Source organism: Choristoneura fumiferana, chromosome Z (assembly GCF_025370935.1).
Source record: "Choristoneura fumiferana chromosome Z, NRCan_CFum_1, whole genome shotgun sequence".
NCBI classification, from domain to species: Eukaryota; Metazoa; Arthropoda; class Insecta; order Lepidoptera; family Tortricidae; genus Choristoneura; species Choristoneura fumiferana.
In genome coordinates this window covers 848,377-869,216 of record NC_133472.1, presented here as the reverse complement: position 1 = coordinate 869,216, position 20,840 = coordinate 848,377, and the positions used below count along the sequence as shown (strand labels likewise).

The following is a 20,840-nucleotide window of genomic DNA, read 5'->3' as shown; positions in this document are numbered from 1 at the left end:
TGTCACAATAAAATCATTGCAGGGCGTCGCCAGCCAAGTCAAGTCAAAGACTTAGGACTGGTTTGGTTGCTTTACTTTTGGCAACTTTTTTAGAATCTCTAGGGGGGGGGAGGCAGCTGCCCCTCCCTGCTCGCTCCCAGAGGCGTCTTTACCTATAGTGCAGGGTGTGCGTTGCACACGGGCGCAGTGGTTTTAGGGGCGCCGGCCACGGCACTTTGTACAGTCGAGTTCACAAACTTGTGAGCAAGAACACGCTTCTACGCCGTTAACAATAGAGACGTGTTCAGATACTTTAGATCAAATTTTTGCTCACAAGTTTATGAACTCGACTGTACCTATTTCATTTTGACCGCGCGCTTCCTAGATGGCGCTTAAGCAATTATTGCACTGATTGCACTGCACACGGGCGATACATGGGGTAAACACGCCGTTGCTCCCTCCTGGCGGAGCCCTTGATGACATTTTCTACGAAAAGGTCCCACAATGTGTTACGATTCAGTTGGATTGAGTGTACAAGGGGTTGGTCGCGTCCTTACCTGATTCGACAGCGCCCCGGCCATGTCTCTTGCTCTTGATTTTCACTTCCCCGGACTCGCACTTGCAGTCCGTCAGCCTCTCCTCACACGAGGGTCCTTGGGGACCGTCCATGGTTCTGCGAAAGAAAAAAAAAACTAAATCTTTATATCCATGTCTCTAGAGGCATAGCTAGCAGTGCAGCAAATTGGTTATTTTTCCACACCGTCTAATGGTGAGTTTCCACCGGCGAGGCGAGACGAGACGCGGGCCGCCGGCGCCGCCATACAAAATTCAATTCTCGTCTCGTCTCGCCTCGCCGGTGGAAAATCACCTTTAGACTGCGTTTCAACTAGAGAAAAACCACTGGTTTTGAATAGAAAAGCTTCATTTACCTCAGCTCGCTTCGCTCAGCTGTTTCCACCAGAGATATGCTAAGAGGATAGGTAAATGAAGAGTTTCTATTGGTTCATGAATAACATTCCAGCACATACTCGCACATCTCTGCCGGAAACGTGGCCCTAAACCATTACACAACCATAAAATCGCATAATTCAGGGTTACTTTTTAAATCTATGGAAGCAACGAAGTCAACTGTTGAAGTATCGGTTTACATTAAATATATATATGTGTAGAATTATGAGTATGGTCCATGTATGGTCATTACTATGTGTGGTTTATTAAGGATTGGCATTACAGCACTTAGAAACGCCAGTGTTGCCATGCGTGGCGCGCTTGACAGAGCCTGAGATCTGGACGCGGGAAAAGCGATCGTCAATGAGGGCTATCGCGTATGAATTCGCCGCTAGAGGCACTAGTGTAGCGTGAGGTCTCCGAAATGTCTTGTCTGAGGACTTTTGTTAGTTCTTCAAAATAGTTTCATTCTCTGCCCGAATCCCACTTGTTATGCCCACATTGATCATTGGGTCAGATCCCGACTCTCTAAATCCTATCTTACGACATATGTATACTCGTATACGCGTCGAGTTAAGAACACCCTCAGTTTTAAAAATACCGTAAACTGCTTCAACTTTGCCCTCTGGCCCCAACATTGCCTGATTCAATTTTGAGTCGATAACCTAGCACCCTTTAGGTTTTAAAACTTTTATCCACCCGTAATAATAATTACCGTGTAGATAAAAATTTAAAACCTATAAGAGCGCTAAGTTATCAACTCTAAATCAACTCAGGCAATGTTGGGGCCAGAGGGCAAAGTTGAAGCAGTTTACGGTACGTTAAAAAAATTCGCAATGCTGCCAATGCTACCGCTTTTGTATCAATTGCTTAAATAATAAATCGTCACTACTTAAAAAAAAGTATCTCAAATCAAAGCGTCAACAAAATTGACCCTTGTAATTATGTTCATAAAGTTCACTCAGACAAATTATCGATATATAGATACGATAGGAGCACTTTAAAAGTAGTTATGAAATGTTAGGGGCTAACTGACGATTAAATGTGATGCCGTCTCTATTTGTTTTGTTCGAATAGACGGAGACGGCATCACATTTAACCGTCAGTTAACACTAATCAATGGATGGTGAAACAGCCCCTTACAATGATACAAAGTATCACAAAAGTAAATTAAACACCCTTGTACCTAAATGTTTTTCAAGATTTTTTCATTCGGTTGCACAAATATAGCAGTAGGTACTTTGCTCCATTATTGTGTAGGTGTAAAGAGTCCAAAACAAAACGCCATTGTAAACATTTCGACTTGGTCAGCCGCTTCGCAGAATTATATCGAAATATACATTTCGTGATACCTTGTAGACTTGTAAACAATGCGGACAAGAAATATGCTGATTCCAATTAACTTGAGGACAAAGTTCGAAAAATTACAAAATTCAATCTTTAGTTAGTTCCCACGAAGCCATAGCACTGCAAATGTAAATACAATTTAGAAGAGCGACCATAGTCATTTTACTAACTTGACAGTACACGTCGAGCTATTATTACTACGTAGTACTACGTACGTAGTAATAATAGCTCAATGACAGTACAAATTCATAGGCTGCGCTTGCCACGCGGTTTCCATTCGAGAACTTTCCGGCCCCAACGGCCTGTGGGCTACTACGAAATTCGAAACTTGAAGTTCGTACTTCGTATCGTACCGTCCCTCTCGCTCTCGTTTTAAATAATATAAGCGTCAGCGGGACGGCAAGATACGAAGTTCGAATTTTGCACTTCGTAAGGCCAGCAGGGCTGCTACGAAACTCGAAACTCGAAGTTCGTGTCGTGCGGTCCCTCTGACACTTATACTATTTAATACGAGAGCGAGGTCGCTAAGTCAAAACTGGGCATATGAGTTTTTAAGTTTAATTTCGTAAAGCGTGGACGATTGCATATAGAACACAAATATCCAACTGATCATTTAATAATGGAAGACACACAATGACCAAGTTAACACAATCAAGTTGATAAACGTCTCACCTCACAGTTCCATGATCAGTTGGAGAAATCTAACGTTAACCCTACGAACAAATAATAAGTCTTAATATTAAGACTTATTATGTGTTCGTAGCGTTAACCCCATATAGGAACCAACGAATGTACACAGTATAAAATGGCGGCAAATGAAAAAAAAATGGTAACACGCTTCACAGAAAAAAAATGGTCCCAAACAAGTAAAAGCGATATCAGATTATCCGATCTGACATGGTATTGGACGCCGATACGATACGATATCGGGGAAAGTAAAATGTATGAAACCTGATCCGATATCGGACCGGATAATCTGCAAGACAGGTACATATTTCATACATTTTACTTGCCCCGAAACATGCGTATACTGTTGTACAGTATTCATCATCCAAGACATTGATGAGGAATTAATGGCTCAAATTCCTATTCTGTTATTTTAGTACTTATCTTCGTAAGTATGCATTTTCAACATTGATCACATACACACATATTTGTGCGAATGTGAATAGCCTGGCTTTACATTTGTCGCAATTAATTTTACATTTACATTACGCGGGAATGATATTTAGAGTTGTCATAATGAGATTCACTTTACATTGCTACTGCGAAGATTCTCTGGTCTTACTTTACTTCAAAAGGGAATAGTTCAAAAGGAAAAATACGTAAACATAAGTAAACAAACATGATTTTTTAATTAAATAACAGGGTATTTGACATCACCAATCAATTTACTTTATCTTTGGAGTTGTCAAAACTCAAAACACATTCTCTTCATATATTTTGAAGGGTAATACTGAACTGTGCTTAATTAAATCTCTATTTGTTTCAAAATAAATTTCACGGTTAATTAAAAAATAATTTTAAAAATTCTGGGTTAAAATTAAAACTTTTTTTTTATTAAAGCTGTATCTTGGAATTATCGGTGAATAGTGTCAAATACCCTTTTAAGATAAACAGTAACAAATACCTTCCAACGAACTATTGTATGATATGTAGACTTGGCCAACTTTTCAAAATAACTTCAAACCCACAGAACAGTTCAAACCCACGATCGCACAACTCAAACACCAGTTCTCAAGTCCTGATACAATAAGAAAAACAAGCAAAGCATTGACAACTGTTCCAATTAAATTCTATAATGGCGGCTTGACGTCAAGATGGCCAGTGGAAACAAAGATCGTTTGGCGATTGTTTTATAAGTTGATTATGGAATTATTTATACGTTTGGCTGCCGCGACGTCACTGATAAAAGTTTCTGGGGTGTTTTTTATACACTGTGATAAAAGATGTGACTGACCGTGCCGTGCCCTTGCGTCATTTCGTATTGACCAGCAAGTAAACAGAAGAAATAATAACACAGATTACAAATTATCCATCGTTACTTAAGAAAAACATGAAGATATTTATTAGTAGCATCTAGTGTAGGAGATTACAAAACCAATACATATTTATGATCACTCCTCATCACACGTCGTCTTCCTTCTGAAGACCAGCGTTGGCCTGCTCGGCCAACACTATGCTGACCTGGGACCGTTACGCGACTTCGCAAAAACTTGCTTTTTTATATATTTTTTTGGGTTACATATTTGAATATCGAAAGTTAAAATATCTACGGGTAAAATGTCGATGTTCAAAATATCGAAAATTAAAATATCGATTGTATCACAATATCGAAAGTTGTTATACCTATGGTCAAAATGTCTAAGATTGAAATGTCGATTGATTAAAATATCGAATGAGTAAAAATATCGATAGCCAATATATCTAAGTTGTAAATGTCAACATATTTGAATGTCGAAAATTAATATATCGTACATACAAATCGGCTTTATTTATTGCTCCTTTCTCTTAATAGCATTTATTTTACATAATCTAGTCATTTTTGTTATGGTCACAGTTTTAACCTAACCGAACCAAATATTTTTGGTAATTCATGTTCAATAGGTTAGGTTAGGTTAGTATGACGTCAAGGCGCGAAGCGCCTAAACTGAGCGGAATAGGAGCTCCGCGAAGCGGAGCTCCGTCGACCCCGTCACGTGATAGTTCATACATAGGATTTTCGATACTCTGTACTTCGATATTTTGAACTTCGATGTTTATATCTTTCGATGTCACTTTTGTAGATAAATATATTTTCGATATATTGGACGTAGATTATCTAACCATTCGACAATATAAACTTTCGTTATTTTAATTTTCGATATTTCGATACAGTCGATATTTTAATTTTCGATATTTTGGACATCGACATTTTACCCGTAGATATTTTAACTTTCGATATTCAAATATGTAACCATTTTTTTGTCATAACTTGTAATTGTTTACTATAAAACTGTTTTTGCGAATAGCCTTGCTAGCTTATTCCTTGCTTACAGAGAAAGAAGGGTGTACCTACAATCTTACCCAACAGTTCGAAAATAAAGAGGGTAAATTCCGCTTCCTGAAAACACTTGTGAAATAGTTATTTGTGATACGAGGTTGATAAGTAAGCTTTTACAAATGAGTTGATGAGTGATAAACCCGAGCCGCAAGCCGAGGGTTTTCATCGTCACGAGGTTGTAAAACCTTGCCAAACGTGTGTCATACGACGTTCTTCAATATATTTGTGAGAAAACAGGCAATGAATAACACAAAATTGAAAAATAAAAACAAAACAACGCCGTTTTACAAAAATGGCGCGTCCGTAACGCTCATGTGTAAGTTTTTTAGGGTTCCGGAGCCAAAATGGCAAAAACGGAACCCTTATAGTTTCGCCATGTCTGTCTGTGTGTCTGTCCGTCCGCGGCTTTGCTCAGGGACTATCAATGCTAGAAAGCTGTAATTTTGCACGAATATGTATGTCTATGCCGACAAAATAGTACAATAAAAATTTCAAAAAAAAAAAAATTGTGTACAGTCAAGGGCAAAGATATCGAAACGGCCAAAGTAGCAAAAATATGTACACGACTTTATGCATTTAACATTAAGGCCGTGTATACATATTTTTGCAACTTTGGCCGTGTCGATATCTTTGCCCTTGACTGTACCTCCCATAGACGTAAAGTGGGGGTGATTTTTTTTTCTCATCCAACCTTGTAGTGTGGGGTATCGTTGGATAGGTATTTTAAAATCATTAGAGGGTTGCTAAAACGATTTTTCGATTCAGTGGTTAGTTTGCAAAATATTCAACTTCCCTTTAAAATCTAAACCGGTGGGTGGAAAAATTTGAAAAAATTCAAAATGGTAGTAAGTATTTAAAACTTTCAAGGAAAACTATAACGGCTAAGTTTTCTTGACAATTATTAGTAGTTTTACTCTTAAATAGCAGCCTAAGGTATAAAATATACCTAAACTTAGAAGATCCCAACTAATATTATAAATGCGAAAGTAACTCTGTCTGTCTGTCTGTTACGCTTTCACGTCGAAACCACTGAACCGATTTTGATGAAATTTCGTATATAGGTAGTTTGAATCCCAAGAATAAACATGGGATACCTTTTATTTCGGTAGAGGGCGCCACCGCGCGATAACCTAGATCCGCGCAGACGGAGTCGCGGGCATAAGCTAGTTCCGTATAAAATACGAAATCCTTAGAAAAATATTACTTATTTTTTTCGTAATGGCTACGGAACCCTATTTTGACGTGTCCGACACGCTCTTGGCCGGTTTTCTTACAAGTCTGACTAGGCTTTAAGGTCATTGCTCGTAATGCGGTCCACAACTATAAGATAAGTCCAACACCCGCGAACAGTGTTTACAAGACCGCCTGTTTGTTGCAGGAGGGTCGGATGCTATCATATGATAGACGGAAACTTCCGACGGAGTAACTGTTCGGAAATCAATATAAAAATAATATAATGTACTATTAGTTTGACTAGATCTATGCGAGAGCGACATGTTCGCCCACAGGCCTGACAAGAGAAGTCTACGGATGTTCGTGCTGAACCAAAGACGTTGTGCACAGGCGACACGCCAAAATTCGTCTGGAACAGACGCGTAGGCCTAATAAATGACTATTAGGTAGTTTATAAATTTTGAAAAAAAAAATACCAATCCTCTATATTGTATTCCAATTCAATTTATGAAAAGTGTAAACAAAGACGCCATTAACCCGACCACAGACATTTAGTGATGTGAAAACCTAGAACCTATTGCAAAATAATTAATCTGTTCAGTAAATCGATTAATTTATATAATGAAAGTAGTTTTGCCTATTTTGTTATTTACAATACTTTATTTAATTCCAAATACGGTTTATTCAATTATAAAAGCAGCTATTTTTTAATTGTAAGGTAAGTCAATGTAATATTTTCCACCATCTCTACGCTAGTCTATGCTACTACAGATTATACGAGTACACATGTTTCATTCAAGAAATAACGTCAGATTTTGAAGAGAATTTTTCAAATGAAAAATAAATATTGGAATCAAGTGAATTTTGGTGATAAAAGTGAGAGGCTTTTTTAAATCTCGATTTAAGGCTTAAACTGACAGTTCTTGTATGGATCTGACAGGACTTAAGGCCACTTAAACCTAGATTAAAAAGCCTGCAAGTGACATATTTATTTATTATATTTTTAGTACTTGTTGTTATAGCGGCCACAGTAATACATATTCTGTGATAATTTCAAGTGTCTAACTATTACGACTCGAGAAATAGAGCCCTGCGACAGACGGACGGAAAGACAGACAGAGAGCGGGGTCTCAATAATTGGGTTCCGTTGGCACCCTGTGGGTACGGAACGCTAAAAAGAGAGTTGGGGTGTCTGAGGCATTTTGTTTAATAATTCATCGGATATTTCGGATCGGCCAAGGTTATCAAAAATATCGAAACTTTAATTCAGAATAGGGTGCACGTGCCGACGATTTTTGACCACCTTGGCCGCCCGAAACGTCGGATGGTGACTGAACAAGCTTCGCACTTGTCACTACTAAAGTCACGTAAAGATTCAGGCGATCTGTACCCTTAGTGTAAGTTTTCGGTTACAAAATACGTCTCGATCGCGTTCGCGTTAAAATCTCAATTTATATGGAAACACGAACAGCGCCATCTAGCGGAACGTTTGCGAGGAATCGGCTTGTGTTCTACGGAAAATTTGGCTTCATGGCATGGGTGTTGCGTCGCTCTCGGACGCAAGAGTTACCGCTATGTCATCATACAGCGGGGGGTCCTTATCGAATTGACATTCGAGTACATTTCCAAAGCAGCAAACAACGATAGCGGGTTATTGGTCATTACCAACGCCAATAAACTGATAAGTTATATTTAGCTGGCGTTAATTGTCTGTGAGATGATGCAAAATAGTTTGAAAACAATCTGTGACGCGGGGAACGGTTAGCGCGGAGTTAAGGTTTAAGTAGCATTTCCACCAGAGATGTGCGAGGATGTGTTGTGAGGGATGTGTTTTTCATTAGCCAATAGAAACGCTTAATTTACACATCCTCGCACAGCATATCTCTGGTGGAAACAGCTAAGCGGAGCGAGGCGAGGTAAATGAAGATCTTTAAAATCTTTTTTTAAGGAAACAGGTATCCTAACCCCGCCGTCGCTTTATTTTTTTGAAATAATCATGTGTTAGGAAGAACATATGTGATTTTTACACTAACGTCGATAAGCCAAAGGCTACCAGAAACACAGGGAAGTTTAAAGTTCCATCTTACAGACTGGCTAAAACCAAAAAGTCCTTTCTGGGACATTGCATACGTTTTTATAATAAAATTCCAAAAAATATAACAAATGAAACGGATACAAAATTCAGATCTATTGTCAAGAAGACATTAATATCTAAGGCGTATTATGGGATAGAAGGATATTTGGAAATAATTCCGATCCGCATATCCCTCAAATAGCGAACCTACTGTGTTAAAAATAAGTTGTGTTAAATACTTCTGATGTATAGATATCATTTAATAATATTGTAAATCTGTTTAAAAAATATTATCTCTTGCCGGATTCTTCTCAACAGAGTTTTTCCGAAACCGGTGTAGATTTTCTTTGACATTCATAAGTGCTTGTTATAGCCTAAATTGTAAATATTTTGACTTGACTTTGAAGCGGGTGAAACGCTGCTTTATCGTTACACCGATATCATAGCGTAAAGTGGCCTTTTGGCAAATCTTTTATCTGCTAATCTATCTGTCTGAATTAGCTCGTTAAAGTGGCAATGTGCAGGCCATATAGCACAGAGAACAGTACCACTACCATGAGTTTACAGTGACCGTACTCGACAGCGACGGCGTAAATTATTTGTATGGAGAATTGTACAGTACCACTACCATGAGTTTACAGTGACCGTACTCGATAGGTCGCTATCGAGTACTGTCACTGTAAACTCATGGTAGTGGTACAGCGCCCCTACAAATAATTAACGCCGTCGCTATCGAGTACTGTCACTGTAAACTCATGGTAGTGGTACAGCGCCTCTACAAATAATTTACGCCGTCGCTATCGAGTACTGTCACTGTAAACTCATGGTAGTGGTACAGCGCCCCTACGAGTACAAATAATTAACGCCGTCTCCATCGAGTACTGTCACTGTAAACTCATGGTAGTGGTACAGCGCCCCTACGAGTACAAATAATTAACGCCGTCTCATCGAGTACTGTCACTGTAAACTCATGGTAGTAGTACAGCGCCCTACAAATAATTAACGCCGTCGCTATCGAGTACGGTCACTGTAAACTCATGGTAGTGGTACAGGCCCTTTATGTACTACGAAGTGCAAACTTCGAACTTCGTATCTTGCCGTCCCGCTGACGCTTATATTATTTAAAACGAGAGCGAGAGGGACGGTACGATACGAAGTACGAACTTCAAGTTTCGAATTGCGTAGTAGCCCACAGGCCGTTGGGGCGGAAAGTTCTCGAATGGAAACCGCGTGCCAAGCGCAGCCTATGAATTTGTACTGTCATTGAGCTATTGCCTATTATTACTACGTAGTACTACGTAGTAATAATAGCTCGACGTGTACTGTCAAGTTAGTAAAATGACTATGGTCGCTCTTCTAAATTGTATTTACATTTTCAGTGCTATGGCTTCGTGGGAACTATCTTTAAACCAGTGGTTCCAACAGTGGTCCGAGTGGATTCCCAGGGATCCACGGGAGACCAGACGGGGGTCCACGTTGGCGTTAAAAAAAATGGGTGGGCAGAGGGCCTACTACGAAGTTCGAAAATCGAAGTTTGTATCGTACCGTCCCTCTCGCTCTCGTATGAAATAGTATAAGTGTCGGAGGGATCGAACGGCACGAACTTCGATTTTCGAATTTCGTAGTAGCCCTGCAGGGGGTCTACCGAAAACAATAAATCTTTGATAGTGCAATGGTCTACGAGAGAAAAACGTTTGGGAATGTCTCTGTTAAACCATCTCGTTGTGAAAAGAGGGCGACTGCTGCAACGCGCGCACTGTCGCGTTGCTCCGGGAAGAAGGGCTACGTATCAGCCCGAAACATGTCGAGCTAAACTCGATTTAAGACGCGAGTTATCCGGTCTTATTTCATTAAACATGAGCGAGTCTCACGGTAGTTTCAATTTTTAACATACTATCGTACATATTCGATTTTTCTTTACATAATTATTAAAAAAATGCATCACCGAAATATGCACGCGCATAACTTCCGAACGCCTGAAATAAATTGGGTTGGTTTATTTAGTTCGTTAATGTATGGAATTAAAAAAAGCTTTTACTCGAAGCTTTGTTTCAGCCAGTGGCGTAGCTGGGCGCGGGCGGAGTGGGCCTTCGCCCACGGCCTCGCACTTATAAGAGCCTCACGAGGCCTCTATGCGATGCGACCATAGAAAAGGGGCCTCGCTGATACGACTTGGCCCACATTAGTCCATGCTACGCCACTGATTTCAGCTTTTATTTTAATTTAAGTAAAACTTTTTTTTTACTTTTTAGTAGGTACTACAGCCAAATATGTGGTCTACCACCCTAAAGTTGATAATCGTTTGCATGTCATAAAACAATAATGCCAATAGACGTGTCTGTCAACTTGAAAGTTCGACTTTAGCGACATGTCCATTTGATGGGAACTTGTTTAAAAATTGATAGACCACTTATTTGGCTGGCGGTACATCATTCTAGTAGAATTTGATTGCTACGACGATATGCCAGCAAGTTGCTAGATCGTTCGAGCACCGCAGTGGAATGTTACTGTGCCCTTAGTGAAAGTTTTCGGTTACAAAATACGTCCCGATCGCGTTCGCGTTAAAATCTCAATTTGTATGCAAACACGAACAGCGCCTCTAGCGGAACGTTTGCGATGTACGTGTTTCCATACAAATTGAGATTTTAACGCGAACGCGATCGGGACGTATTTTGTAACCGAAAACTTACACCAAGGGTACTGGATTATTTGAGTGAGACAGGGCTTAAAAACTTTTCTAGCCAACAAATCGTTCGTGAGTGACTTTACAAAATATACAGGGTGTCACTAAACAATCATTTTATTTTTCAATAAAGATTAAACGTAATTTTCAATGTATGCAATACAATTCTAAATTGACGGCACTTTGACAAAATAATGTTCTTAAAGATATGTCTGCAAATGCTTAAATATTACAGACCCCTGTACCATGAGACGGGCGTTAATACCGCCATGTTTGTTACGATTTAACGATTAAACTTTAAGGATCAATAAATTTACTAAATTAAAGTTATTTGAAAGTATGATTGGTTTTTTGTAGTCTTTTTATTTTTTTTATTTCAACACCAAATTTGTTACTTTTACGGGTATCCCGTGAAACCATATCGAAAATACAAACGGAGACATGGATGCACGAATAACCAGATAAAGAGACCAGCGCTGGGAATCGAACTCAGGTCCTCAGCAATCCGTGCTGCGTGCTGTAACCCCAGCCATGGACAACAGCCAGCAATGGTGTAGGGGTTATAGCACGCAGCACGGATTGCTGAGGACCTGGGTTCGATTCCCAGCGCTGGTCTCTTTTTCTGGTTTTTCTGTGCATCCATGTCTCAGTTTGTATTTTCGTTATTTGAAAGTTACTAAATTAAATCGGTCCACCCGTTTAAGAGCTACGGTGCCACAGACAGACAGACAGACACACATAGCGGTCAAATTTATAACACCCCTCTTTTTGCGTCGGGGGTTAAAAATAAAACAGTATTTTAGTAGCTAGGTAAAAGATCTCGGAATCTGTTGGCTAAACATGCAAGAATTTAAAGCGTCACTTTACAAAAAAAAAAACAAGAAAAACCGCGGAAGATTTTTTTTTCTATTTGAATATTGGTAAAAGATTAGCTATTTATTACTTATTAATAGGAACCTGACTACGAAGCTTGAGGTGCCGTGTTCGATCCCCGGCCGGGGCAGATATATGTATGAATAATACGAATGCTTGGTCTAGGGCAGGGTTACTCAAAGTGGGGTACGCGAACCCCTAGGGGTTCGCTATTCGACGGTAGGGGGTTCGCGACAAGGTTTACGTGACTCCAAAAACCACCAGGCTGCAAGACTAGCAAGATGATTAAGATTGGTTTTTGGAGTCTTTTTGTATTTTTTATTTCAACTCCAAATTTGTTCCTTATTTGTTGTTGTTTGTTTCAGTTTGTATTTTCGTTGGCAAGATGATTCTTACCTATATTTGTTACCTTTTATTGAAATAAATAATATACATTATATTATGATGATAAGCCGTGGTGGCCTAGTGGTTTGACCTATCGCCTCTCAAACAGAGGGTCGTGGGTTCAAACCCCGGCTCGCACCTCTGAGTTTTTCGAAATTCATGTGCGGAATTACATTTGAAATTTACCACGAGCTTTGCGGTGAAGGAAAACATCGTAAGGAAACCTGCACAAACCTGCGAAGCAATTCAATGGTGCGTGTGAAGTTCCCAATCCGCACTGGGCCCGCGTGGAACTATGGCCCAAGCCCTCTTGCTCTGAGAGGAGGCCTGTGCCCAGCAGTGGGACGTATATAGGCTGGGATGATGATATTATGATGATGATTGAAATAAAAATAACCTTACTTTCTCCAACAGTCAATTTTATTACTTTCTTTTGAGGGGGGGGAGGTAGGGGTTCGCTATAGTCTAGAAACTTTAACAGGGGTACGTGGAGCCATAAGTTTGAGAAACCCTGGTCTAGGGTCTTGGATGTTTAATAGGTATGTATTTAAGTATCCACAGTACAGCTTTGCTTAGTTTGGGACTGGGTCAATTGGTGTCAAGTGTCCGATATTATTATTATGTATGTCTTTAAAGAGGGCGATTTTGGGCGCTTTCTTTGGATGTACGAGTGAAATGCCGTTGTCACCGCTTGGTGCTTCGCGGGGCGGACCGCCCCCTCCGCCCTCCCTTACGTCGCCACTGGGTCAAAGACACCCTGTAGATCGATAATGTGTAAATCGAACTTATCTGCAAGTTGCTAAATAGGCCAATACCTTGACCTAATGGCTAATAGATAACGCGTCATTTAGATCTATCGTTGGTTATGAAACAGGAAATATTTGACGAAAATCATTTCAATCATGAAATACTCAGCGGGGTCTTAGTGAACGTGGCAAAAACGGAACGCGGCCATCTTGCAAATCTTTACTTGAAAATCGCTTTTTAGGGTTCCGTAGCCAAGTGGGAAAAAACGGAACCCTTAATGGCTTCGTCATGTCTGTCAGTCTGTCCGTCCGTATGTCACAGCCACTTTTTTTCGAAACTATAAGAACTATACTGTTGAAACTTGGTAAGTAGATGTATTCTGTGAACCGCATTAAGATTTTCACACAAAAATAGAAAAAAAAACAATACATTTTGGGGGTTCCCCATACTTCAGAATCTCGAAAAAAAATTTTTATCGACCCCATACCTGTGGGGTATCTATGGATAGGTATTGAGGTTTCTAATATCATTATTTTCTAAACTGAATAGTGTGCGCTACAGACACTTCCAAAGTGGTAAAATGTGTGTCCCCCGCTGTAACTTCTAAAATAAGAGAATGATAAAACTAAAAAAAATACATGATGTACATTACCATGCAAACTTCCACCGAAAATTGGTTTGAACGAGATGTAGTAAGTAGTTTTTTTTAATACGTCATAAATCTTAAAGTAAAGGAAACTTTTATATTTTGTTACTTGCTGCTACGGAACCCTTCATGGGCGAGTCAGACTCGCATTTGGCCGCTTTTTTGTATCTTTTGCTCCCCTCCTCCGGAGCAGCTGCGACCGCGATGCCGTGGTGGCCTAGTGGTTTGACCTATGGCCTCGCAAGCAGAGGTTCGTGGGTTCGCACCCCGGCTCGCACCTCTGACTATTTTGTAATTCATGTGCGAAATTACACATGAAAAAAAGGCAGATACCTGTCATGAAGCTTGTGGAAGTATATTTTATTTATTTATCGATAATATATAAAAAAAGACATTTGCAAGTAGACTGTACGAAATCGGAATCATTAATAATCTACGTAGGCATCGATCCTGATTTTAAAAAAAACCGGCCAAGAGGTTGTCGTACACGCCCAGGATAGGGTTCCGTAGCCATTACGATAAAATCAAATAATATTTTTCTACGGATTTCGTATTGTGTACTGAATCTTCCAAGTTTAGGTATATTTATACCTTAGGCTGCTATTTACTCTTAAACTACTAATAATTCTCAAGCAATCTTACCCGCTATAATTTTCCTTGTAAATTTGATATATTTACTACCATTCTGATTTTTTTCAAATTTTTCCATCCAACAGTTTTGATTTTAGAGGGGGGGGACGCTCGATTTCAATTAAAATTTGCACTTTAAAGTTGAATATTTCGCAAACAGATCACTGAATAGAAAAATTGTCACCCCGCCAATGATACTCCACAATATAGGGTTAGTCGAGAGAAAAAAAACACCCCCACTTTATGTCTATGGGGGTTTTTTTTTTTACTTTTTTTATTGTACTTCTTTGTCGGCGTGACTGATATGTATATTCATGACAAATTACAGCTTTCTAGTACTAACGGTCTCTGAGCTTACCCGCAGACAGACAGACAGACAAACATGGCGAAACTATAAGGGTTCCTAGTCGACTACGGAAAAAATGTAGGTCACAGGCCTCCTCTCAAAATACGAGGACTTGAGCCATAGTTCCCACGCGAGCTCGTGCGGATTGGGAACTTCACGCACACTGCACGTACGTGCAGGTTTCCTCACGATGTTTTCCTTCACTTTAAAGCTCATGGTAAAATTTAAAATGTGAATTTGCACGTAATTCCCGAAAAACGCAGAGGTGCGAGTCCGGGCTCGAACCCATGTTCCTTTGCTTGAGAAACCACTAGACTACAATGGGTATCTTTTTTCATATTAAACATATGGTATATCAGTTTTTAAGATACTTGCAGAAATATTACACCACCCATATACACGGTGCTAACAAATTAGGTAAGTGGGCCAATCCACTATTTTACCGACACTTTGGGCGTCTCCTGCGTTACCAAAAAATCGTACTTCCAACAAGATATTTCACGGTTTCATAGGTTGAACTTACGTAAGATGGCATGTATTCATGTACACCATCTATTAAATTACAGAAAAAACATGTTTACTTACAAAAATCTGCAATTGTTTGAAAAATGTCGCGGACAGATTAGTGTCGGTAAAAAAGTTGATTGCCCCAAGTACCAATATTTTAAGAGAGTTAAATTAGATCAAAACAATTAACTTTAAATATAAATTAAGAAAAGTTTTAACACAATATTTTTGTTTGAATTTCCTGAACAAAATAAATAAATTATCATTCCGCCCAAACATATCAGCCTGTGCATTTGAGTGACAAGATATTTAAAGGATTGAAAAACATACATAAAATCACGCCTCTTTCCCAACGGGGTAGGCAGAGACTACATCCTTCCACTTACTACCATTCTGGCATACAAATAAAAAGTAACTATTAGTACTTATATACCAAATGAATGTAAATGATCATATGTCCTTGCTAATTGTTTCATATTTGCTGTGAATTATTTGCGAGATAGCGCTTCTTACCATACACATATTAGTAATCTGTGCCATACATGCAAATCTGGCCATAGAGTTGCCACTCTTTTTCTATATAGGTACTTATACTCTTTGGTCAAAAGTGTTTTTCAATAAAAAGACACGTCAATATCGTTTACCTTCTTTCTAATGCTAAAAAAAATGAAGTATAAGTGAACTGGCCAGTAACTCGTGACAGTGAAGACAGTCAAAGAAGTTTTAAATCACTGACTATTCATAATTTTACGCAGTAAAGTTGATTCTCTAATTATCTCCAAAAAGTAACAAACTTTTCCATATTTTATACTTAAGTCTACTCCTAAAGATGAGTACTATCAGCTGTAAAAATATTGGTACCTAATTAGTTAGCACCTTATATTTATTTAACAAATAATATATTAAAGATTCATTATCAGCCTCTACTATCCAAAATTGAGCAATGACCTTTGTATTTAGAATAGAATAAATTCATTTCACATTTAAACAAGACTAAGTGGGTGAGGCTGGGTACCTACTGCCTTTTTGCAACGTAACATTTGGCAACCTGATGGGCTACTGCGAAACTCGCAAATCGAAGTTCGTATCGCTCCATCCCTTTCACTCGCGTATTAAATGACATAAGCGCCAGCGGGACGGCAACACACGAAGTTCGAGTTTTACACTTCGTGATAGAGGGGCCAGTGTATTCATTTTGCAAACTCTAAAACTGTAAATATTTCAGGATTTATTTCAGGGCCATCGTGTAGAATCCTTTAGGTTAGGTTAGTTTTATTAAAATCCTGAAATATTTACTGTTTCAGAAATATTAAACAGTTGGGAAATGAAACAGGTTGCCAAATGTTATTCGCTGAAACATTAGTAAACGGTGAGGCTTATGCTTTGTCTTGGTCTTTCATTTTAGCAAAAGAAAATGATAGAAATACAGTTACAGCATAGCATAAACCATAGTAAAATAGAAGCAGCACTGCAGGAGTTGGTCAAATTCAAATATCAAATCATTTATTCAGTAACTACCAGTGCTTTCGGAAATACCATCATTGTTTAGAAAAAAGTGCCGCAAGAAACTTGGCAGAAAGCCATTATTTCAAAATGAAATAATTACAAATAAAATAATTTATTGAATCAGGCGTTACTTTGCGGAGGTCCATATCAATGAACTAAAATAATTTCCTTGCTCACCCGCGACCTTACGATAGCTAAGCTTAAGCAAAATATGCGTGTTCATGCAGTTCCTGCTACCAGTTGTTAGACACTTACCAGTTGTTTGAGTCTAACAACTGGTAGCATGGTGTACGGTTGTGTCACTCTGAAGATGAGCGCTGGTTGAGTTCGAAACGCGTCAGTGTAGTGTGGTGGTGGTGATAGATGGGTTTGTGTGATTTGTGTGTGTTCTTACAGTGTGGAGGTGGAGGAACTGCATGAACACGCATATTTTGCATAAGCTTAGCTATCGTAAGGTCGCGGGTGAGCAAGGAAATTATTTTAGTTCATTTACAAATAAAATACTTAAAAACTTACAGTGTTAAATTAAAGAAAAAATTAAATGAAAAGAACAATAATAATGTATGGTGTCCCTTAGTTACAAAACGAAAACCCTAACTATATCTATGTTCAGTGTAGAATGCTTCTGTCATAAATAAATAAAAAAAATGATTCTGAATATACATTGAAATGTCAACACATGTCCAGATTTTTGTGTTATTGTCAATTATTTTCTTGCTGCTGTCAAACTGTCAACCGCAACCCTGTGCAACTGACATTGGCCCAAGCCTTAAGGCCGCCATCAAGGGGAATAATAATAATAATAACACATCCAGAATCAATGACTAACGTTATAGTGTGAGTAAAAAGAGATAGTAAATGTGATCAGTAGTGTCCGCTCATTAAACAACATGTGTTCTGTATCAAATTTTACCATGCACAAGGGGATATACGGAATATGGTAATAGTAAAACTGTAAAGACCAGTAGGGCTAATACGAAATTTGAAAATCGAGGTTCGTATCGTACCGTCCCTCTTGCTCTCGTATAAAATAATATTAGCTACAGCGGGACTGTACGATACAAAGTTCGAATTTCGTAGTAGCTCTACAGTACTGTAGTATTATCTTGTCTTCTTTTAAGTGTTACTCTTCCCAGGGAACTACTTGTGCTTGCATTTCGTGTGCGATCTGGTCACACACATTCCACTAAATTATTTCCTAAATTTGATGAGAGTAGTACAATCACCCTTGTGTATAGGTTGTAATAAGACTGAAGACCTTCATTTTCTTCTGGAATGTGATCAGAATAAGGACACCAGAAACAGTTATCTGGATGGTATGGATCTGTTGAATGGAAGTGTAAATGTCATTCTGAGTCAACCACTTTCAGAAGAAGCGATGCGGATTTACAAGTTCATCAGACGGGCCTTTGCATCCAGAGATTAGGTTTCGGCACAAGAGAGTGTAACATGTGATGCCCCCCATGAGGCTGGCATAGTCACATTTAGTGTACTGAAGCCTCGTTAAAATATAAGATTAAAAAAATAAAATAAAAGTGTTACTCCATTATGCCATTATGTGGACATATTTCCTGCAGATAGTAAAAACCAATGACTTTTGTATTAATTCTAATATAATTAATGATGCATTCTTAAGAATTGATTTTTAATATATCCAGGAGAGAATTATCCATATTCAAGAGCAGATTCAGCTTTATAGCTGGTCAGCATCACATGGTCAAACTGTAGTTTATTTTGCACAGAGGCATCTTTACCTATAGTGTAGGGTGTGCGTTGCACACGGGCGCAGCAGTGTTAGGGGTGCCCACTGGCGTATCGGGTTATTTTTAGAAACATCCTGGGGTGGGTACTAGACCATACTGGGGTGGACACGGCACACCCGGCCCCCCTCTCTATGTACGCCTATGTGGGCGCCGGGGGCGGCACGTTGTACCTATTCCATTTTGCCCGCGCGCTTCGTAGATGGCGCTAAAGTAATAATTGCACAAGGGCGCTACATGGGCTAAAGACGCAGCTGATTTTGCAAAAACAGTGAAACTCATTGATTGTAAAATAATAAAATCAATTTTATTGTATTGTGTTGTTGCAGAAAGATATTAATCAAGATCAGAAAAATATTGACTGTTGTCAGGGCAACTCCCATGACCACCTCCCCCCCTCCCTGAATCCCCCTTGTCCATATTACCTCTTTAAGTTTCTTGCCAGATTTTCCACAAAGGTTTTTTCAAGCCAGTAGTAGATTTTTTTAACATTCATAAGTGCTTTAAAGCCTAAATTTAACAGATATTTTGACTTGACTATGGTTCATCAAAATGGATACTGTGACTTTCTTATAAAAAAAGTGGTTAATGTAAGGTAAGACCTAAAAAAAAATAAGAATCTTTTTAACATAAGTTAAGTAAGTGAAGTTTTGATGTTACTAACTTTAGCAGAACTAATACAGTGGACACATTTTGTCACAAAGTATTCATCTATTCAGTTAGTTAAAAATAGTATTAATTACTATTTTCATTGTGCTTTTAGAACTATTCCAGTCAGCCGTGTTGTATGTTTTTTTAATGCCAACCCTAGCCATACCAGTTCAAATAGCTCTTAAAACATGTATTTCTGACAACTTATGTAAATACTAAAAAAAACCCTCGCTTGGCCGGCAGAATAGATTATAAGTACATGGCAGGTTACACGTCGTAAGTTGAACATCTAAAAACTAAAAAAGTTTACTAAAGCTTTTGACTTCTGAATTTCTTATTAAAAATAACGTATTATATGAGACAATAGTACAAGAAGCAAGTTTAAAATCTCGATCAAATCTTTTGCAATATGTATTTGTGATAGACCTGCAGTAAATTTAAATAAACAAGTGAAAAGAAATACTTACCAGACGCGTTCAAAAAACTTTCGTGTTGTTAACCACAAAAATCACCCGCAACGTCTTTCAAACTTCTAAGATAATCAAGAAAGTTACTTTCACAATTCTATAAAGAAATTACTCGTAATTTTAATTGTTCAAGTCGCTTATTTGTTGTGCATTGTACAAAGTTAAGACCACATGGTACGAAAATAACATCAAGTTAGAAAGAAACTGTCACTTGACATTACCGTAGTAAATTAGAGAGTCCATGGCAGTCACAGAAAACTTGACAATATCCATAGACAACTTAAAAATGTCGAATAATATCGAAATCATTTTTTATGTAATTTTTACTCCAACGATTTTAAAGATTTTAACTTAAATATTTCAATGTAACATTAACATAGAGCACTTACCGGTTTAAAAACTCTGCAAAAGTTTCAGTAACAAGTCGAAAGTAACTTCGTTGCGTAGCAGGCTGACTAGTGTAAGTGTATCAAGAAATTAATTGATTCAATAGTTGTATTTGAAGTTAACGTGTGACGGAGATAAGCACTTTGAGAGAATGAAATAGCAATATGTTATGCCGACGGAATAGTCTTGATACTTTTGAGACGTGCTTAAGTTTTTATAAAATAATCTATAATGCCGAATAATTAACATGAATTTGAAACTCCCGTTTTAGTATCTGAATTAGTTGGTTAATAATAATATCTTTAATTTAAAATATTATATTTGCGTTTTCATAACCATTTAAAATCTATCAAAGAAGCCTCTAAATTTCCTAAAGTAACCCGGTTTACGTATCTGGGAAATATCATTTGATCGATCTTCATTACAGGGGAGCTACTACAAAACAAGCAAAACCAAAGTTCGTATCGTACCGTGTGGATGGTACAATTGGTACACCATTACGAACTTCGGTTTTGTGAATTTTGTAGTAGCTCCTATTTATCATCTCAACTCGTAAAATAATATTTTCACCGGCAAGGGCCATACTACGAAATTCGAAAATCGAAGTTCGTAGTCGTTACCATCCCTCTCACTCGTTTTAATATAGTGTATTCAACTTCGAGAGCCCGAAATCAGGCGATCGCCTTACT

General features: G+C 38.4%; 1 protein-coding gene across 4 annotated transcripts in view; it reads right to left on the bottom strand.

Annotated features, from left to right (window-relative positions):
• Positions 1-20,295, bottom strand: part of LOC141433375 (amidophosphoribosyltransferase-like) — a 55,906-nt gene extending 35,611 nt beyond the window's left edge. The window contains exons 1-2 of one of the 4 annotated variants that reach the window (XM_074095431.1): positions 20,154-20,295; positions 537-652 (exon numbers count right to left, since the gene is read on the bottom strand). In XM_074095431.1, coding sequence (XP_073951532.1) covers positions 537-648 — 112 coding nt within the window. In that variant the 5' untranslated portion in view covers positions 649-652; positions 20,154-20,295. Of the gene's footprint in view, positions 1-536; positions 653-3,904; positions 4,104-19,764; positions 20,044-20,153 lie in introns of those variants that run through there. The other 3 variants (XM_074095668.1, XM_074095510.1, XM_074095584.1) reach the window with 3 other exon arrangements.
• Between the last annotated feature and the right edge of the window lie 545 nt (positions 20,296-20,840).